The sequence below is a fragment of the Struthio camelus genome, chromosome W (assembly GCF_040807025.1).
Source record: "Struthio camelus isolate bStrCam1 chromosome W, bStrCam1.hap1, whole genome shotgun sequence".
Classification (NCBI taxonomy): Eukaryota; Metazoa; Chordata; class Aves; order Struthioniformes; family Struthionidae; genus Struthio; species Struthio camelus.
Genome location: NC_090981.1, coordinates 58,052,039 through 58,074,340, shown reverse-complemented (window position 1 = coordinate 58,074,340; position 22,302 = coordinate 58,052,039). Strand labels below are relative to the sequence as shown.

Sequence of the window (22,302 nt, the reverse complement as noted above, 5' to 3'; positions counted from 1 at the left end):
GCTGATGTCTGTCCTTTACCAATAGCATCCTTTAACTACCTTCTGAAACACACTGGGTATCCTGTCAACACATTTCACTGTGGTCTGTCATTTTAATGAACTTTATATCTTTTCTTGGTAGAAATGAGGCTAAAAGTTCATCATGTAGTTTGGATTTGTTTTTTTAAACTAAATATTTGTTTCTGTCTTGACTTGACCTGCAGGACATGCTTTCTGAATCTGTTTCCAAGGATACAGTCTTTGGAATTAATAGCGGTTACTTTGCTACAATTGCAGCCTTTCTAAACACTGACCTCCTCTTATTTGGCTTTCATTATTACAAGGGCATCTTCCTTCTCGGAAGACTCAAAAATGGAGCTACAGACCAGTCTTCACCTAGCTGTGCAGTAAGAATGAGAGGAGTAGAGGTGACCAGCAAAAAAGTATAAGGATCTTGGAGGAGAAAGACTATCCATATAATTTTTTGTTGCATTGATGTGAAGAAAGATCTGACAGGCTTCCTCTAAATGAAGAGATTTTTGTGCCTTTTTCTCTTTCTTTTTTAACTTCAGAAGTATCGGAAAGATTGGCAGTTTATTTTTATTAGCTCTTGCTTTAATAGAAAGTTCTGAATCTTTAACAAAGACTTCATCTAATTAAAATATTAATTACTGAAATGAAGCAACCTTTAGCACAAGCAGAAATGTTTCACGTTATCTGACTTGGAAATACTACTGGCATGGCTTTAATGTTCTGCTTCTCTCATTTCACAGTTTAGCACAAACGCACATACAAAGGCAAGCTGAAAAGCATTGTTGGCTTTTTCTTTTTAAATATCCAGGTTGTCTTTATCAGCTATGAAACAGCAAAAATGCCCATACACCGTAAATTTTACTTCTTCTCTAACCCTGGTCTTTTTTCCCCTCTCTAACCTGGATTTTGTAGAGTTTTTCTGTAGAAAGGAGTTTTCTATGGCTCATCCAGCACTCTAGACAGCTGCTGACACCTTTTTGCAGAGAAATGTGTATATTCTGCCGAAGCTAAACAAACTCGTGTGTGTTTTTCAGCATATTGGGGAATGAAGATGGCCCTGATGCCTATGAGCTCCAAGTCTGCGTGAAGGACTACTGCTTTGCTCGGGAGGATCGGGTACTGGGCATAGCGGTGATGCAGCTCAGAGACATAGCGGACAAAGGAAGCTGTGCTTGCTGGTGCCCCCTTGGACGCAGGATTCACATGGATGAAACTGGACTTACAGTCCTGCGGATTCTCTCTCAAAGAACCAATGATGAAGTTGCCAGAGAATTTGTAAAGTTGAAATCTGAATCTCGTTCCGCAGAGGAAGGCACCTGAGCTGAGCTATGTAATGTTCCCTTTTCTCTTCTGCCTTGTGCCAATATGTGCAAGTGTTCAACAATTCTCTCTTATTAATTACAAAAGGTTTTTCATGTTGTCTTTGTCAGCTCCAATAGCGCACGTGTGCTGTACAGGAAACAAATCCATCAATCTGATGTGAACTATTTATTTTTTAGTAGCTGGGTAAGACACTATAGAGAATGAGACAATCTCTTCTTATTTAAGATGCAAATTCTGCTTTGTGTATATACATTATTTTATACTGGAGGCTGGGTATGCTGGGTTTTGTTGATACGCAGCACTGTGATTTTATCCTCTGAAGTTGGATAAAAAGGTTCTACATAATCACGCTACAAAACAAACCAACTGTATGGAAATTGGGAGGAGAACAATGATGTGGGGTTTTGGCAAATCAGTTATTCCTCGTGGAATTCGTGTACTGTGGAGCTGCCAAGGGATGTTCTTGCACAGATTATACCGGTGCCCAATGTGATACGTAGACGCCTCAACGTCTGCTTAAAAAAAAGAAGTTGCGTATTGCTTTGAAGATGCACACCAAAAGAATGTATGACCGTGGATGTGCTGCTGTGAGCATGGGCAAGACCAGTGGGACAAGTGCAGAGAGGCTTAAGATCTCATAGCCAAAAGCTGCAAAGGCCACATGCCAGCAGCAGATTGCGGCTGCCCTGCTGTTGTAATTAGATGGTGTGTCTTGGATAATATACATCTCTGAATGCTGCTGTGATTCCTACATTAACATGGGGGTGCTATAAGCTGCCAAACTCCGCAAGTCATACTTTGGCTCCTGTGACCAACGTAGTGGGGATGGGAACAACTTTAGGGCAATGAAAAATAATAAGGCTGCTGAATACCTTTTCCACCTCAATATTCTTTTGTTAGTTTTATGTGGATTTGGTAATTTAATGCTTGCAGGCTTTCTGTAGCATTTTCTTTCCCTGGAACAGGGATTCCTCACTACGAATCCAGAAATGATGGCTTGTTTGGGAGAGTGCAACACATCTCCCCTCTGAGAGCCCTCAGTCCTCAGTACTGGTCAAGGTGAAGCAGGTCCATTCTGTTCTCATCTTAAAGTTGCTGTTGGCCATGCCATGGTTGATCCATGCTGATTGTTGTTATTCTTGTTATTATTAATGAAACCACTGAAAAATGTTCTTGCACTAGCGTGAAGCAGCATCCTGATTTTGTTTTTTTGCAAAATGAAGTGATGTCCTGAGCAAAGTGATTGCAGGGATGTCAGAATTCGTGACTGAAGTTTCCTAAGCAGAAAGGACTGGAGTAGTGATTGTACTTGAGGTTTTTTTGTTTGATTGATTTTTGTTTGTTTGTTTTTGTTTTGCTGTTTTCAGCTGCCCTTGTACTCTGGAAAGTACAGCTGGAATGAGCCAGTCCTTACCCATAAAGTACTGTAATACTGTCAATAAATTCAAGGACTGTGTATTGAATGACTTTTTTTTTTTGTATTTTATTTTCTATTTTCTCTGACACTTGTACAGCTGTATGATAGGACTCGTATATTTCACGGGCCTGCTTGTAGGGTTCTGAGACTGCACATCTGCGTTGTTCTTGTCCATGGTGTATTATAATAATGCTCTTCAAAACTCCACGCTATTTGTCATGATTTTGAATCATTGTATGTGCCATTGTTACAAGAACTGTTAGTACAGTCTTTAATAAACTCTTTTAGCAGCATTTGGAGTCATCTATTGATGTGTAATTGTAAATGGATTTGCTAAATCATGTAGGCAGAATCACTGTTGCATCTTTGCAAATTAGTGTTGTTTAGTACACATTTTTTTCTTTTCCCCTCCCTCCCCCTCCGCCCACACTATAGCTGCCCAGCAAGAGGTCAGGCAGTTCCCTTCTCCGTGATGCAAATGTGCCTCCATCTTTCACATCTTTCAATGAAGTTCTTGGCTTCTGATAATGCACTGAGACATTACAGAAAAACACAGAGAACGACTTATTTCCCTTTATTCTCCTATCTTGCCTTTAAGTCAGGTTTCCTTTGTATTCAGGTAGGCTCCTGAAGGTGCTAAACAAAAAGAGTCAGGCAGGCAGTAGGATATTTTACGGATAACGCATGAAGAAATATAATTATATATCCAGCTTGATTCATAGCTTCATTCTGATGTGAACATTAGTAGTCTGTAGATGATATTGACAAGAGATGAAAGAATAAATCTTCTTAATGTCAACTAAATTACTCCCTCTCCTTGTTCTTTGGGGACTCTGCCAATTTGAAGCAGACAAGCTCAAATAACTCGCAGGGACTCACGTTTCATGATTATGCAGGCCTCAACTGATTGTGTTCTGAGGTGCAGTTTTTTTGCTTGGGTAGCATACACTTAGCAATGTGAGTCCAAGTAACTCGGCTAACTCAAGGTCCAGCCTGTTGCTATATTTCTGTTTCTAGCTTGAGTGTGGGAAATTCTTGAGTTTGACATGTCCCATGTGATGGGCTATCTAGCACACGTTTAAAGCCCCTCTTAATACAGTTAGACAGACACACATTTCTAACTCATTGGTATGTTCGCTTGTGATCGCTTCAGTGAGCGCTGCACTGGAGAGAAACCAATAAAGGACTAGTCAAAGGGAAGAAGCCTGAATCAGGAAAGTGGTTTGGCCATTATTAACAGAGCCAGGAACCCAACGCTTCTGAATGTATTGCTTATCCACCAATCTAGTGCTTGTCTGCAAACCAAGTTTGTGAACTTTTTAATTATAGAATCAAAATACATAATTGTTGCTTTTTAACATGTTTTTTGTCTAAAGCTGTCTGCCTGTCTTGCATTGTTTCTTGAGTTTCTACTCATTCTATGATGCTTTTAAATTTTCTTTTCTGCCAGAAAATCATGCAGACTTGCGTTACAAACACTTGGACTTTCTCTTGTACCTGTGGCCCTAAAGTGCGTGGCAGTGGTTTTTTGGAACTTTCCAACTTTCTTGGAGGTTTTTAGATGTCTGAACACCTGCCTGGTGGTGTTACTGAAAGGATAGTGGGACTGAGATGCCCATTTAGCTCTTTGATTTCTGGTTCTCTTCACATCCAAAAATAATTGGTGTTTAGAAGAAGTGCATCAGTCAGAAGGAAGGGACAGAGGCTGGAAGAATCAGCTTCCTTGCCTTTATTTCCTTGAATTTTTTTTTCCCTTCATAGAACCACAGAATAACTTAGGCTGGAAGGAACCTCTGGAGGACCCTGGGTCAGTTCCACTCAAAGCAGGGTGAACTCTGAAGTCCTTGCCCGACTCCAGTTAATGGTACTGGTGGTACGCACTTCCGGTGAAATGTCACTTGTCTAATAGGTAGATATTTCAGACACCCGCACTGAGTGAGTGAAGACATTTCTGTGGATTCCCGTTGTCTCTCCTCGAGCAACAGACCTGCTACCTTGACAGTAATGCTAGGTAAGATAACGGTAAATTCAGGACCATCAGCAAGACATCAGAAATTAAAAACAGATTTGTTTCAGAGTGATTTTGTGGGGAGGCTATGTTTTACTCTTTATTTTTTTTAATTTGATTGGGTTCCTGTTTGTCCCAGAAGACAGTTGTGTTTATCAAACTTGAATTTTCCCAGAGCACTTGATTTAATCCAGTGTCCTTTTTGATTAACAGTGAATTAAAAATGGGCTCTCCAGCAAGTTTCAGAGTACATCAGGTGGAGAGAGATGGGAGAGCGGTGCCATTTCTAGTAGGGTTCCTAATGTCTAAGTCCTTGGTCCTGTGATATCTGGAGTTAGTGACTGTGGAGAACACAAAAATGATCCACGATAGTGTTGTGCACATGGCTTTCTTCACTCTATCTGAACGCTCCTCAAAATGACAGCTAAGCCCTACCCAGGGTGGAAACAGCTATCAAGAGTTGAAAGAGGCTGTTTTAAGAATGCCATGGCAAAGGTGTCAGAAGCACCAGTGAGTGGTAAGTTGCCTGCCATCCCATCTGGGATGAGCCTATCTGCTGACAGTCTGGTTGCTCTGACCTTAGGGCTTTCTGCTGGGCCTGTGCGAGCAGCTGTGTTGTTTCCGACCAAGAGTCCCTCCAGCTCAAATCCTGCCTCCAAGAGTGGTTCAAGCAGCAGTCCAGAGACAAATTAGAATAAGGTAAACTAATGATGCTTCCTTCTGGAATGCTTTAAGGTACTGACAATTTTTAGCTCGGGATACTCCTGAGCCTGTGTTTTCTCTTTAGTAAGTCTTAAGTTATCCTTCTCCCATCTCCCTTTGAGCCCCTGAAAAGGAGATTCAAGGATTTAGAACTTTTTATGTGGAGACCGATCCTCTTTTCTTTGTTTTGAATCTGGCTCCCACTAGTTTAATCTGATGCGCCCCATTCTTATGTTGGAAAAGATGCTGAAGCGTTGGTCCTATGTGCCCTTCCCAGGCTAATCAGCATATTGTAGACCTCTAGCATATTTCCTCTCCTTCATTCCATCATTGCTTTCTGGGGCGGTAGTATCCCAGCTTACTCAGTTATCCCAAAACTTTGATAATCCTTATTGTCCATATTTGAACCTTTTCCATTTATATGGATAGTTTCTGAGCTGTGAGGACCAGAACTACAAGCACCAGAATGGCATCCAGCCTTCGAGGTGTGAATGAACTGTGCCAGGAGAAATCCTTTTGAAGAAGGCATGTTGCTCCTGATCTTAAGAGCAATGGAGTCAGTCAGCCCAAGATGAGCTTCCTGGTTGCAGGCGGAAGACACTGGCAGATTGCTGGGAGGAGTAAGGAGCAGACATGCAGCTAGACTTCTAGGGTGACAGAGAGATCCTTCCTACAAACATGAAAGGGAAGTTAGAGAGGTTGCTTCAGCTTGGGAAACCAGCATAACCCGAACAAACCTGAGAGCAAGGAACTATCCTGCTGAGATTCAGTGAATAACAGAGATCTGGTTTTGTTTTTTGTGTTTTTTTTTAAATTTTTATTTCTAGCCTTTGTTTGAAAAGATTAGACAATTTTTGAAGAATAGAGAGAGAGAAAGAAAGCCTAATTTTGTGTTTGACAGACTTACTGTTCTTCAGGAAAATCCCTTCTAAGGCTTTGGCCAGCTCAGGGTTGTAACATACTCCTTCAAAAAAATGGACTGGAGGAGTGACAGCAGGAATCAAAGGGATGATGCATGCTTGTGATCATGTGACAGGGATGGAATGGGCTTACAGGAAAGGACATTGTATTTCTTGGGACAGGAGAGGGTAGAGGGTAGAGCCAAGGGCAGATGTGGGGTGGGTGTATTCCTGGAAGATGCTAGCAAGATGTCGGATGAAGACAAAGTGGGCAGGAGAATGGGAGGGTCTGGGGAGTGAGAAGGATATAGTGAGGAAGCAGCTGGCATTGCCAGCATGGGATTTGCTTTTCCAGTTTCTCAGTAGCAACATTGAGGGAGGAGGCAGCCTAGTGGCAATGGAGGAAATCAGGCTGGTCGTGGAATTTCCTTTTCTGTCATCTGGTCATCTTCCTTTTCTGTTCTTATGCTCTCATTTCCTCCCTTCAAGAGAAAACTCTAGACTTTGATCCCTATTGTGCTTCCGCGTGAGTAAAGTCTGTGAACACGTATTCCCTAGTGCTCGGTGGAACACACCCTATGGGTCAGGGCCCTCCCTGGCAGCTGTGGGCTAATCCCACAAACTCCTTTTTTAAATCAGGAGTGTGGACAGGAATTTAACCATATCTGGAGGATTTTTTCAGAACCTCACTTCTCTGATACTTGGATATCTTCTCAGTTGCAGCCTTGACTGATGTATGGCCAATTTACAAATACTTGTTCTTAAACCAGCAGTGCTCTTCAGTTTCATTGAGTCTCTTCCCTGGCTCCTGATACTTGGATAACATTGTTATCTCTGCTAAACTTTTTTCTGCTGATCTGGACAAAACTTAGCTTTCTGCCTATATTCTCCATTTCCAGTCCTTTCTTTGCATCTGCTCTAAAGTGCAGCCATTTGAGCATCACTTCTTTCCCTAGCTTTTAGAAGAATTACTTATTATCAGTCCCCTGCCTCCTTCGGCTTCTCACAGTGCTCAGCCCATTTCCTTTATGTCACCGCATAGTTCTTTCACTGATCCCAGATTCCTCCAAATAGTTCCCATCTGACAACGTCTGTAATGCTTTTCTCTAGTTCCAATAGATTTGATCTGCTACATTGGTACCTAGAATTAGGTTTGCCCAGCCAGCAGCCTGTGCTAATATTCAGGTGGCCGAACAGTTCCTGAATTACTTTGACTGCCTCTTAGTATCATGTACCTAACCCTGCAAGCTGCCACTGCTCCCAAGTCATCTCAGAAGCAATGAAGGAAGCTTACAGAAATGTAAGCCTTTGACGGGTTAGACCTAGGAGAACATGTCTCAAAGGACAAGTCAAATTGATCCTGCATATTCTACCTCTGCCAAATCCACGCTGCCTTTTGTCCCATTTCTTATCCTGTCTCTAATATTCTTTCCTTCAAGATTTGTTCTAAAGCTTTGCACACTGTCCAGGTCAACCTAACATGCTGGAAGTTGCTTGGACTGTTTCCTCACTAAGATAAATTACAGATTTTGCACGTTATTCTTCGGTCACCAGACCTCCACCTACACAGATGAAAAGATCCTTGCTACCAAAACTCCAATTCCGTGTTTCAGTGTTTTCAGAACCATAGGATGGAAGTGATCCATTCCCAAGGATCTGGGGGTTTTGAGCCCTCTGAACTTTTAGCTACCTTGATGTAGGAGTTTCTATTTCCTTGCTCTCTGTTGTCAGTCACCTTGCCTTTCTGTCACCAGACAGACCCTCTAAGGCAAAGTTCTTCATTTGTGGGATATTTTTTCATCTTTTTCTGATGCTCTCCTTCCTGAAAATGAACATTTGACTGAAGGAACCAGAGTTCCTTTGAAGCCAGTCTCTCAGTCACCCAAGACCATGGAATAGGCCTTAGACTAAGTGAAGGAACGTCCGCCCCTCAGATCAGAACAACATCATATCAGCAACTCAAAATCTAAAGAAACTGTGATATGCTACAAGAAGCGAGCAAGAGAGAATGGCAGCACCACAACCACGTTAGCAAATTCTTCACTCCTGAACAAGTTGAAGTCAACACGGCCAGAAGAGCAGGCGTCTTTAAATCTGGCCTGGGGAAGTCCATACCCAGTGGGCTGCTAAACACTGAGCAAAAGCAAGATACAGAGGCACTTGAGCTGTTTTCTTAGCACCGTTGGTATGTTGCAAAATACACTGAAGAGGATGAGAAATTAGAACAGTTATGCATTGGGAAGGAAGAATGATTGTTTCTGGCAGCCTACAGAAGACGAGCAGAAGTCCCGAAGCATAGCATTAGTTATTTCAGTGCTAATATGACGTGATAAATAATGTAAGTATATTGCAAGTTCAGATAAGAATATCAGATGAGATTCAGAATGCTCAGAGACTAAAGCTTTTATTCAGAGATATTAATCTCACCCTCGAGCATCCAGAGGGACGGCAAGCCTGCAACATTCATCTCCAACAGTGTCAAAGGCTTCTTCCAGCCCAGTAAGAATTTCACTCTGAGACCAAAGCACTAGCTTCAAATTCTGCCAGGGCAACTCTTCCTTCCTCTGCTCCCTCAATCTCTGTGCCTCTCATATTATCTGAACATTTACATTCTCTGTCCTTGACAAGGTTAACTCGGATGAACTTTAATGAGTTCCTGTTTATCTCTACTTGATTTTCAATTTGTGGAGGTTTTTTGTTTTAGAAAGAAAAAATTTTACAGATTTGTATTTATCCTTGCATTTAAACAGCAAATAACTATTGGACTGGACAATAGTGCTCTTGTGAGTTGCTGTTTTTAGTATTTTCACAGCTTATTGGAACCAAACCTAGAATAACACCTCCTTTTATTATCTCAGTGACTATGTGGTGACAAGATCTGAGAGTTGCCATGTCGGGTAGTTCCATTATTAACAGCAGCTATTCACCAGATGCTAGCTGCCTGTAATGGCAACTGTCAGCCAAAAGGATTTCCATCTGTCAGCTATAATATAGGTAAGTGAGAATATCAGCCCAATGAACCAACCTTTGGGGGCAGACATTCGACTCGTGGATTTTGCAAAGAAGCACTCTTAGTGCCTGCTCTACATCTCCTATTTTTATCCTAAGACACTCTTTCCCAAGACCCCCTCTTGTTACCCACCAGTGTTTGGCAAACTGAGGAAAGTAAACCTTGCCTGTCTGCATCTTCAGAAGCAGAATTAATTTACAGTGATTTACCTCACCCCTAGTCACAGCTAGAAAGACAGAGAGGCGTGTCACTTTGGTAGCTGTAAGAAGTGATGATGTCAAAAAGCCACCTTTAATTGAAATCCCTACTAAACATGGTCAGTTTATACTTTTCTGAAGCACAGCAGCTTGTCATGCTGCAGATCCTTATTTGGAATTATTTTCATGTGTCTGGAGTCAAGCCTAGGTCAAGTCATGTTTTTTTTTTTTTTTTTAATCAAAGGAGGAAATTTCTGAGGATGACAATCACGGATACAATAAACCCACACAATGGTGACCAAGGTTTTCTCTCAAAGTTTGGCAGACACAGTCAAATATTCCCTAGTGTGCGTGGGGGGTGTGAGTTTGAAGAAACAAACACCCTGTGTTTTTCAAGGAAGTTTCTTATTCAGTTTTCAAATGCTTTTTTTTTTCTTAAAAAAAAAAAAAATCACTCCCCCACATACAGACACTCTCAAACCCCTTGCCTCCATATGCTAAGTTCATATACTAAGTGTCTTTAAGGCACTTTTTTCCTTTATCTCCCTTTCCTCCCCTTTGGAAGTAGTAGAACATTCATCAGCAGGTGTTTGAGACCTCAGTCAGTGCAGAACTACTGAGTACTGCAGTTGCATAGGCTGCTCTATGCGACTTTTCCAAATCATCCTTTCATTATCGTGTTGTATGAACAATCCAGGTTTTAGCTGCATGTTTTTCTGCAGGGGGAGCTTGTAGTCCAGTCTAGAAACTGGAGCTAGGAAAACCACCTGGAGAACATCTAGTTTGTTCAGCTAGAGTCCAGATTAAGAAAATTCCTGCCATTACTCCCCGCATGAAGGAGGTGCAAGGGTTTGAGTCACCCGGTTACTGCTGTATGCTATGAAATTCATTCTCGTAACATAACAAGCTATGAAGGAAATGAAAGCAAAACCTTGGTCAGAGGAAATGTAATTTTACAGATTTTTAGGACAGTGACCTTTTTTTTCTTTTGGATCTGTCTTGAAAAAGGAGAAACATGAGAACTCCTCTTTCTCAGCCCCATGATAATATTATCAAACCTCTTCCATTGTGCGACTACCAAGCTTAAACCAGGCTTCTGAGCTTCTGTGTTGCTAGGCCAGCAGAAGCACTGATTTCCATGGTGGTAAGCCAGTGGTTACAAGCCACACTTCCCAGCAGTCATCTAATAATTGGTATGATGGTCCTCAGCGATAATCTCCCTACCTATCTGTTTCAGGTAATTCACAATAAAAAAGGCACCTCTATTGGTAATATACAACCCTTACACTTCCCGGAGGTAACGATGTTAGCAAATGCCTTTTGTATCTCATAACTTAATACTTTTTCTCCAAACAGTCAAGGTGAGTTGTGCCTCTGTCTATGCTCACCTCTTCTGTTTCTGCCGTTGAGAAACTTTGAGGCATCTCCTGCGCTGCCTGGAGTAACTAGCAATCAGTCAGTTCGCTAAAAGTTGAAAATTATTAGCTGAGTGAGTTGTGCACATTTTGAACCACAGGGAAGTAGCATAGGGGGATAGGAGAAGAATGTGGCTTGGAGTATCCCACTTGCAATCACCTCTGCGCAATATGCGATGATGAAATGGGAGAAAAAGAAACACGTTTTGCTCCTTAGTATTGCTATTGTTCAGTCTACACTGTCTGTCTAGTGCCATCCCCAAACCAGTGGCACTCTTGGTAATGATAGCTCTCGTCTGTTATGTAAAACGCCATTCTTTCCAATATAATGAGCATCTGTAAACTAATGCCAGCGCTGTAGCCAGTTTTGTATGTACTGCAAGTTTCCTCTGAATCGTGCAATGCAGTTTTAAAGGATTGACAGAAAAGTGTGATTCAGCGGAAAGCATCACCAGCCTGAGTTTAAAAAGTAATCCTCTTAAGCAAATAAAAACCATCATCTTCAGTGACAGAAGATCCCACCAATTCTTTCACAGTTTACTACCCCATCACCTACCCAATTCACTGCAGACTATTAAGGCCCTTTCCTGTACTCTGCGAAAGACATGATGACCACCATATGCATAACATCTATAGAACTGAAGCCAGGGAAGAATCAGTAGGTCATTTCATCTCATCTGCTGCATTACACAGGCCATAGTGTATCATCCAGTTAAGTCTGTATTAAGCTCAGCAGCTTTGGTTTTGTTTGTCATCTGCCGCAGAAGGATATTCTTTATCTTGCTGCTAAGACACTATGAAACGGAGATCAGCCCACTTCCTTTGGTATTTCCCTCTAATGGGTAACTGTTCAGAAGCGTTTAGCTTTCTAATGTTATTTGTTATTCACTTGAGGCCTCTATCCACTGATTCTTATTATATTATAGACTCAGGATGGGAGGACAGTTGTTAGAGCAAGAAAAGATGAGAGGTCTGCCTAGGCTGTCTAGCTGTAGGTTTACCAGAGAAAATGTTAGTTGAAATGGATCCACATGGACCCAGACCATTAACTTGCAGCCCACAGGCCTATGGGGAGAATTTGGTCCAAAACAAAAGAAGGAAGGAATGCAAAATTATAAGCCTTTACCAGGTTCTGTGCTTTAATGTTTCAAAAGTCTCCTGGAAGCATCAGTATTCCCGCTTCTCTGTCCCCATGAACAGCTGGTTAGAAATAAACTGAAACAAAATATATCTGTTTCCTTCTCCCACCTCTCCTGGGATGCATCAGAGATTGATCAAAGATTGGCAGTCCACCCTCTGTGGGCCATAGGTGACACAAAGGTTCCCTTTCTGAAATATCTGGTTGGTACATCTTGCACAAGTACTCAAGGTCATAGTGATAAACAGATTTAGGGTCAAGAAGTATTATTACAGAACATGTTGACTTGTGCTGCAGTGGGCTTCCACCCAGCTCTTCTTCACAGCTTCGAATCGGTTGCCGAAATCCTTTGGCATCTCAACCCTAATATTGCAAATAATTAAGAAAATGCAGTAGCTAGTTCTAGCACAATCAAGACAATAAAAAAGAACCTAGAGTTTGTTTATAACTGCATCAGAAACAATGCTGGAAGACTTGCACAGCTTGTGCTTAGGATCCTCACCCAGAATACACAAGTGTCTGGAAGCCCCTATAGTTCTGTAGCCCCCTCACACTTGTTGTTTGCGTTGTGGAGCATTTTGCAACTACGTAATAGACTATTTTGCAGAACTATAAACATCATAAAATTCTGGCATGGGGCATTTAGTGAGGATAAAATTGTTTTCTTGACAAATGACGTGAAAGAAATCCTCCTTTTATCTACAGAATAGCAGCACAAGCAGACTTCCCACACACTTGCTATGCCAGCGTGCCTGAATCCTGATCTGCATATGGGACTTTAGCCAGGAGTAACACGTTCTTCACCACTCATGTAAGTTCTTACCTCTCCTAAGTATCCTACTTTGAGTAGGGTAATGTTGCACAAGCTGATGCAGCGCAGAAACATGGGGATGAGATCCGGCAAGTGTTGTAGTTTTGCTGGCACAGCACTGCTCCAACCAACCATGGGGCCGATTAATTGTATTATGTTTTTTGGGGCTGCATCTGGCGCAGACATTGCTCATATCAAGCACAGTAAGCCCACGATAGAGACCGCAGAGCAATGGCTCATCCAGTTATGAGAAGAAAATAATTTTTAATCAAAATTACTCAAACTTTGATTAATTTTCATTCTATCGCTTCCTGTGTAAGTCTACTTTTCCACCTCTTCATGTATGTATGCAACGATAGGATTGGCTGTGCAATCACAGGGTGTATCCCTATTTTGACTGTTGGGCATTGAATCAAGAGAAAAGCTGTACCGCTTGAACTAAAGGCATAACTAGAAGCACTGCTATCAACAGCGGCAGATTTTTTGCTGTCCCCTTGGCATGCAGCATGGCATATACGAAAAGCCCCATCTTCCTGCCTTTGTGCAGACGTGGTGTAAGCATGCTGCACTGCCATCCAGAGTGTCCCCACATACAAACAGTATTTACTCAAGCCTCCTTCTAGTGCAAAGCAGGGCATGACGCCCACTGGGGAGACGGTACGTCTCAAGACAAAGTGCAGCCAGGTAGAACTCAGGACGCAGCCGTGGTTTACGCTTGGAGACCTAGAAGTGCTCCCAGATGACTGGTTTAGTGTGACCTAGGCACAGCAGTTAAAAGCGCCCAAAACCCGTGATGCTTGGTGGCTGTGCCCGTTTCCTTGCCCGGGGCCCCACGTGCCAGTGGTTTGGTTCACTGGGGTAAGCACAACCCTCACACCGCAGTGTGGGCATGGAGAGGTGGCCACAGCGCTGTGGGCAGGTGGCCTCATCCCAGGGGAATTTTCTACTCAAACTTGGTTCATAAAAGTTCAGCACAGGTCCTGTTCTGAGAAACATAGAAGGGTTCGACGGCTGACAGCGTCCAGAGGCAGCAGAGGGGGAAGCTGGAAGGGTAAACAGAAAATAACTTTTCCCTTTGCTTTGAAGTCTTGCAGGTGTGGTGTGAAAAACAGCCCCTTTGGAAAGCACAGCAGCTCTCCGGGTTGTAAATTCCCGTATTCTGAAACTCCATCAGGACTCGTTCCCAACTCCTGCTAGCAGGGAGTTGCAAGAGATCAAAGCCCTAGGTAAGTAGGGCACCTATTACACCGAGCCTTTATCTTTTCTTGACAGGAGATGGGAGACAGCAGGAAGTTTGATTGTACAAAGCTAAACCAAAAGTATTTCTGCAGCTAGGGGATATCACGGGAGCCTTCACAGCGGTTTTGAATTTGCGTCTCTCAGCAACTGATGTCCTGTCCCCAGTGTGCAAGGGAACATACTCAGGGACTCAGCAACCATACAAGCAAAAGGGGAAAAACATGTAACAAAACGTGCCTCCTTTCTTTACTTATTCTCCTGTGTATTTAAACTTCACTTTGAGGTGTCATTGTTAAAATCATTTCTCTTTTTCTTGTCAGATGCTTCTCTTCAAAAGCCTAAGTAATATTGTTGGGTAAGACAGAATTTTGTGGGTATATCTGCGATGCTGGCTAAACTCATACTGTCCCAAGGGTAGAGGGGAAACTATTCAGGCACTGTTATGTTTCTGGCAACCCTTTGCCAAAATTTCTCCTCTGCTAGAATGTGTATTGTTGTATATGAGTCTGACTGTGCGAGTTAAAACCCTTCATGGCAGAGCCAACTTGTTAATAGTGATGGAGTGAATTCTCCACATGCTTCTTAGTCCTGTAAAGCCTCCTTTTTCTCCTGTTTCCATTATCTCCAGTTTTATGCCAGAGTTGCCCGTTTTTGGGATAGAAACTTGAACTTGTTCATGCACTATTTTGCTATTAATGATTCTTATTGTAATTAATGTAATAATAAAATAAATGTTCAATATAAGTATTTTGTAACATTTTAGAGCTCTCTGACTAATCAGGGTAGACATTGCTAAACAAAGGTAGGTTGATTATCATTTGCGAAAATGCCTTCAGTGTTTCCAGCTGTAAAAGTTTCTCTGTGCTAAATGACTATGAATTTAACACACATTTTGTGATCTTTTACTTGTCCACATAATTGGGTGCTTGGAGTCAAATTCTAATTTATTACAGTGTAGTAAATTCAGAGTATCTCCTATAATGTTAATGATGTTAGCTATGAATTAAATCACAGAAAAAGTAAAGTTGAACCACAGTACCAGGCCTTAACATACCTTGGTCTAGCTCTACTGCTATGAGCTCTGAGCAGGCCTTAGGTTTCTATCTGAGGGTCATTTTCAACCTTATTAAGAACAGATTTTGTTGTAACTGTTCTTTCGCTAATGTTTTATAAAGAGGTATCACTTGTCTTTTAATGTTCTTTTCTTCTAATACGATCTCTACATTTAACAGCTAATAAGATCATTTAGCGAACTGAAAGGTTTCTCTCTGAGTATTTAACCATGGTTGAAGCTACCAAGTTTCTCCAGAAGGCTCAAAAATTGTCACTTGGGAGGTTATGTCACTGGCATTTTAACAAACTGCTGGGAAACTGAGATTTTTCACAGGAGTCAAAGGGATGTAGGCGCATAAATTTTCCTGAAATTCACTGGAAGGTGACAACTACATTACTTGCAAAAGTTAAAATGGAAACTTTGGTCAGAAGTTCTCATGACAGCAGTGGGCTGTAAATGATTACATGACCACATGCTTCTTTTAGACTCAGATTGTGACACTCTTTCTTACATGTTTTTTTTTTATTTTACATCATGATGCAAGCATCAGGGAGTCTGTTTGTGCCACAAACATCTGACGTGCCTTAGAACAAATCAAACCGGAATTAACAATGCCAGAGAGGCCTGTCTGAATTCTAATCAGTAACAATAACTGCATTTTTACAGAGCTGTCTCTCCCTTGGGTCTTGTGCTATTCCTTCATATGTTTTGGAGTGAAAGTCTGTTTATAGCCTCATTATAGGGTGTTTAGCATTAAATGTCAGGAAGCATCTGGTGGCATATTTCTCAGTTGGAGACTTTTAAATTCTGCAAGTGAGTTTGGGTAGCTGTCTTGAATATACATGGGAGTTTCCTCCAGAGATTTGGATCATGTCTTTGAAGACAAGTTAAAGTTGCCTTATTGCAAACACACTTCATCAAACGGGCTTCTCAGTAAACGGTCAAGCTGAATACTCGGCAGCAGGAGTTCTCATCGTCCCTCATTTCAATAACACCCACTGTCTGGCCCATATCACAGGGGTCTATGGGAGCATTTTTTGCTGGTATTATCTCCACGTGTGAAGTTATACTTCCATGAGACACTGGTTTCAGCAATAAAGTGGCTTAAGGAGTTAATCCCTCCTGGACCCTAGCATCACAGTCCTGTGGGTTTTGCCAACACAAGTGTTTGTGAGGCCATGTTTTAAATTCAGTTGCTGAAAATACCTATGTAAAAAGGTAAGCCTGTGGCTCCACAGGCATTGCAATAACTTCAAGTGGGCCTCACCAGGCCCCAGCCAGCCTGTTGTCACTATTCTTGTTGGGCTGACGTCGTTTTTGTGACTGTGGCAGTGAGTTAGATGAGGGAATTGATCCAACTGAAAATGTCAACAAATATATTTTTTGGCTGAATCACTTCCTATTCTGAGGATGGGAGCAAACAGGAGCTTCTTCAGGTGGTTTCCCTGTTGAAGCCAACGGCTTATGAACTAAACCGATGGTTTGTAGCATAGGCAGTCTGTCTGAACCGAGCTTTGCGCTTAGCTGCTTTGAGCTGCCTGTAGGCGTGAGTTCTTCTTAATTCAAAGTGTCTGCTTCTCTTCACACGCAACCATCACACGTTCTTATGTATTTAACATTCAATTATGTGTTACTGATGATCCATATAGTCTTCGAGGCCTGCGTGGTAGGTTCTAGAGAATAAATTAGGACTGCTCCTTGTCCAAAATGATGAGTGAAATCATGTGGCTGATGGATGCATCTGTGTTTTAGAATCAGTCCTCAGTTAGATGGTTTTATCCTCCTGTTTGGATTGGCAGGAGAGGCAAACCCTATTTTCTTCTGTGTTTGCATCCATCAGTCAGGATGTTATGATGAATTTTCTTACTCCAGCAAGATTGGGGTGCTTATTACCTGCAGGATGAATCTCCCTGAGAAATCATTAGAGATCCGTCCTTTGCCTTGTGTCTTCCCCTCTTCCCCTGCATGTTACAGCTATAGAGCAGGACACAACATAGCAAGATATTTCTAAAGCAGAAAACGGGGATGGGGAAACAGGGTCAGTTTGTACAAAGAAAGACTCTGAATTCATCCAGGGGAAGGAAAATAGGTTTTGAGTACCAGCTACAGGCTAGAACCTGGAGACAGGTAGAAGATGGAAGAGAGGGGAAACCCTTCCCCTATATGTTGTATTTTGTAGAGGGGACAACTTTTGAAAGCTCTCCTCTGCAAGAAAGCTGCTGGGAAAAAGCTGAGGGAGATTAAGGGAGGAGCAGTCTATGAGTAGTTCTTGCAAAATGATTTTCCATTAGGCAGCAGCATGTAGCCTTTCTCTTCCCCTTAAATATTGCATCATTCTTAAACAATAGCTTTTCAGCTACACACAAAAGGCTTTCGTTCTCCTGCTTGGAACGGTTTAATCTCACGTTCTAGTTTTAGTTCCAAATTATTAGCTATTGTTAATTTTAAGTTATTTTTACTTTAGTGACCAAAACATCAAAGACAGGAAAGAATTATAATTTTGCATATCTTCCAAGACTGTTTCCGACTTCTGGGTAACAGTCGTCTTACTAGCGCACTGACTCATAGCTGTAATACCTGGAGTCAAAATGCTGGCATGAGAGTATTTTATATTACTATTGATATTAAACCTGAATCCTGCAGTGTTGTTGTGACACCTTTATATTTCCTTAAGAAGAGATTCTTCTGTTTTAAAAATAGTATCACAAACCAACACAAGAACTGAAAAGTGAGCAGAAAAAAACTTGTTCACCACTTCTGCCAGAGAAGGTGAGATTCCCTTTTTTATCTTGAACAGGTTTTTCCAGGACTTTGAGATAACCTAGGCCTTTGTTACATGAGAGAGACTTAGCAATTTTCTTGTACTGAGATGTCCTTGATACGACTCTAAATGCCTCATAGTCCTTATTAATGCATCCTACTCCGTCTCTTGAGGAAGTGAAGAATTGTTATTCCCTTTTATGAATAAGAAAATGGAAGTACAACAGTATTAACAGACTCGCCCATAATTTGCCACAGATGTGAGAACGGATTTGACTCTTATTTCAGTGTTTGCTCAGCCTGCTATCCTTCCTTCTTCATGTGCTCACGTGACCCTGTTAGTCATAGCCATGGCCCATTACCTAACCAGAGAATTTTAAATAAAGCAGGAAGCTTTCACTGCCATGTTTGTAATCCTGTCTACTGCACGGAAAACTACAGAATAAACTTTATTTGAAATAGGCTATAAACAGAAGTGGTATTGACTAGTCTATTTTCATTAACTGAGAATAAACAGTCCCAAAAAGCCCAGACAAGATGACTGAGAAGATCTGAATTACCTTTTAAAAAGCCTTCCACTTCAATAATTTGGCATGTTGCAAGGAAAGTCAAAAAAAAAAAAATTACTTATTTAACCTAACACTAATTCTGAATTTTTCAGTCAGAAGATGTCATCGCACCTAAAGCAGGTGGTAAAAATGCCAACCAGTGCAAATCAAAGCTTGTGAATTAGCGTCGGAAGCTTGTATTACTGAATAGGGAAATCTGGAATACTAGTATGGCTTGGCACGTGCCATTATTAAGGTTTTTTTAAAAACTTAAGTCTTCATACTACAGCCTATTGTAGTTGTACTTAGGTGATTTTTTTTAGACTAGCTCGGTCTCTCCTCTGTCTCACAATTCTCTTCACAAACTTTTTTTGGCTGAAGAGGGCATTGAATTAAATAATCTAGAGTCAAAAGCTGAATTTACGTGTTTTGTTAGCATAACCATGGCAACCAGAAGCCTGAATCTGGATCCTTTTGTACTCAGTGCCATAAAAACCTAAAGGAATGGATTGTCCCACAGAGGCTACATACCTTTTAGTCCTTATAGGTGATAATGAAACGTCTGGCCTTTAGGGAAGAAAATGTTTTGTGTTTGAAATTCTCCAGCTGAGGGCTGTGCAAGAAAATCTGTCTGTTGGTTGCAGAAAGTTGAGCACATGTCTTGTTTGCCACTCTAGCTACCGGTTTGCTCTAAGAGCATGCACAAGTAGGCTTTTCAGGCTGCATTTCTCTTGGATGAAAGAGACTCCTGTGTGTGGTATATTCCTTATTAATACCTGATGCCATACATGAGTCCAAGGATCAATTGCTTCTTATTTACTCAGTGCTACACAGTGCCATGTTCCACCCACAGGGTCAGGAACTTTGCCTTTACTCTTGCCGGTTTTATTGAGCACATGAAGCACACAGAGACATCCTGTAACTTCTGGGACATAAGGATCACGTTCAGCGTGTCCCAGCCCGCGTTTACCTCCAGATCCTGGAAAGCGTGGTGTCCCCTAGCGAGCTTTGCAGCTGAGCTAGAAGGAAGCTTGGCGTTCTCTGTTGAATAATCACCTAGGGTTTTTAAAAGAAACTGTACGTTTTTGAATGGTGCTGAAAAATTCCTTCATGCTTGTCTTGACAAACAGCTCCAGATAGAAAAGGAAACACCGAACAGCCAGGTAGGCCAATTTCTTCATGTGATCTAGAAGAAAAGTGTAAAACCTCGTGTAGGAGCCTTGCTTTCTATTTTTATTGTGTGTTTTTTTGCTTTAGCATGCTAGATTATTCTGTGTCTGTAAATGTCTCTTGAGAGTAAGTTTTCTTTAGGTAGTGCCGGTCTTACTATGTCAGTAACTTAAGAAAAGTTGAGTGAGCTGGGACCACTGAAGTGAGGCTTTAGCAAAGCCTTCAAAAATCAGCAGGAAAACACGTGTTCACTTTCCTGGCTTTGGGTTTAGGTCTCTGTTCTCTCTCTATAATATCTGAAGGGAGAGCCTGGCCTTTGCTTTTCCTCAGTATTCTCTCTATTCTTGGTGTTGTTGGTGACTGCATTTTGGTTTAACAGTAAAGGCATGAAACACTGGAACTTCTTGCCTCCATCATAAAGGGTTTTTGCATCATAAGTGACTATCTCTGGAAGAAATATGCTCAGATAGGTAGATGAACAAATTAATGAGTGTTGTTCTCTGACCTGTTGTATAGTAAATGAAAATAATGGTCTTTGCTGCCTTTAAAATTGGAGAGGGTAAGACTCAGAATGGAGGATTTGCATCACTTAGAACCTTATATATCTCAGGACATTAGCTTTCACCTAGATATGCTTTTACTGAGCACCATTATTTTTGTTTGATTAAACTTATATGTGCCACACTATGCAAAGAGAAGAGACTAACACACATTATGATGGTAGAGAACTGACCACATGAAACATATTCAAAGCATCTTCCCTAGCACAGAGAAAAATGACTCCTTCTCCTCCAGGTCCTTGCTACTCCAACAGAAGGACTCTTCCATCCTTACCCCATGTCTGATACTAATTTGACTGTCAGCCCATGATTAAATCATTTTAGCCATGTGTGGAAGGAAGATTTTCACCACAGAGCATTGATCTTCTCTCTCTGTCCACGAAAACATGACTATTCAGGCATCCTGACACAAACAACGGTCTCACAGAAGCCAGCAGGAGATTCGCTAAGTGAGGCTGGCAGGTGTAGAAGCTTTTTTGTTTTAGCTGAAGTTAACTTGCTGCACTAACCCTAATGTGTATCTTTGCAAATGAGAAATTAGCTCAAAAATCATATTGAGAGAAAGGTTAAGGCCGTACTATTGATGACAGAGGCAGTGTCTCTATCGGTATAACTTGGTTGCAAAACATCAGAGCAAAAAAAGCTGCAGTTCACGTTACAGATGTAGCTCTTTACTTCCTCTCAAGTGAATGACTTATTTTTGTTATAGGTAAAAATTCTCTGTGGAGCTCTTCCTAGTCAAATGTGTGCTGATTGCACTTCAGCTTTGATTCTAGTTGTTAGCTTATTCATGACCTACATACAGTTTAGCATTATTGTAAGTTACTCTTCTGGGCTTAAGCAAAAAAAAAAAAATCTAAAAGGGAGGGAAGAGTGAAGTATGTTATTTTAGTGATATCAAAGTAAATCACACCGTTTCCTGGGAGTATAATTGTCTTCGTGTCAGGCCGGAGACTTGCTTTCAGTTTCAGTGAGAACAGTTATTCCTCATCAGACAAGAGAGACCGCCAGTGCAAGAAACAAGAGGTAGGTTGTCTGCACGAGGGAGGCTGCGGCGTGCTCCTCGGTTGCACACCTTGCATGCACTCCGTGTGACGATGCTTAGTCTGGACAGCCTTCCAGTCCCTCACGTGTATGGGTCCCCTCTAGGGCTGACCGTTAGTGTGGTAATGTTTGCGAGTGCTCACCACTGACTGCAGGTCGGAGTAGTGCAGGGGCACGAGGAGCAGGGTTAGGCTCTTGTACATGGGTGAGTGGGTATAGTGATGATGAAGCAAACCCACCTGAGACCCCTAGCCTTGTTAGTGCTTTAGGGCTGGAGGCCTCTAAGAGGTGACTTCTAGTCACCTATAGCTGCTTCGGTCTATAGCTGCTGGAGGAAAGTTAAAACAGACTTTTCCAACTCGAAAGTTTGAATTATGCAGCTTACCAGTGCTTTAAAAGCCATGCCCCAAGCAGGAGCACTGAGTGGAGGTAAAACAGGCAGGTCACAGTCCACTGAACGCTTTACTTTTTTCTCACATGCTGCAGTGATGGATGGCAATGTGAGATGCTAAGACTGATGGTTGGACACCATTATGGTAAATCCAAGGTCAAAGCTAGGTGTGTGCTCTGTGGACAGGGCCAGTAACTAATCCCTACATGAACAAGGCTGCTTCTCACTTTCCCTGAGTCAGTCCAGGGGCCTGTGCAGCTCCCTGCTTGCCTGGAGAGCTTATTTACAGCATTATACTTTCATTGCATTGCTTCCTTCCTACTCCATTGTTCATGTGATCCTTAGTTTATTGGACTCTTAGCTACTAATGGTTGCAATTTCAGTGACCATGTGGATTACCTAGCAGTTTAACATTAAGACCTTCACTTTCTTTTCACTGCCTTTTGATAAGAGCTGTTGTGTGTAATTTATCCTGTTGTTGGCATCGTCAGGCATGTTGCCAGTGCTTTCTCCACCTGGCATTTCACTTCTTGAACAAATAAGATTTAGTTTACTTTTCTGTCTTAAATCTACAGCCTCAGATTTTCAAGCATAAAGGCTATTG

At 41.7% G+C, this 22,302-nt stretch overlaps 2 protein-coding genes and 1 long non-coding RNA gene across 9 annotated transcripts in view; 2 read left to right on the top strand and 1 right to left on the bottom strand.

Annotated features, from left to right (window-relative positions):
- LOC104150901 (protein unc-13 homolog B) overlaps positions 1-3,045 on the top strand; it is a 217,833-nt gene extending 214,788 nt beyond the window's left edge. For all 7 annotated transcript variants that reach the window (XM_068925344.1, XM_068925343.1, XM_068925342.1 and 4 more), the window contains one exon: positions 1,047-3,045. In XM_068925344.1, coding sequence (XP_068781445.1) covers positions 1,047-1,332 — 286 coding nt within the window. In that variant the 3' untranslated portion in view covers positions 1,333-3,045. The remainder of the gene's footprint in view (positions 1-1,046) is intronic.
- LOC138064137 (uncharacterized) lies at positions 2,434-19,246 on the bottom strand. Its single transcript, XR_011137411.1, has 2 exons — positions 19,065-19,246; positions 2,434-6,132 (listed from the first exon to the last, which is right to left on the bottom strand). It is a non-coding gene; the product is annotated as an uncharacterized lncRNA (long non-coding RNA).
- Positions 19,247-19,556: 310 nt separating this feature from the next.
- LOC138060883 (phospholipid-transporting ATPase ID-like) overlaps positions 19,557-22,302 on the top strand; it is an 88,855-nt gene continuing 86,109 nt past the window's right edge. Inside the window, exon 1 of the mRNA XM_068924964.1 lies at positions 19,557-19,696. The gene's annotated coding sequence lies outside the window, so the exon portion shown is untranslated. The remainder of the gene's footprint in view (positions 19,697-22,302) is intronic.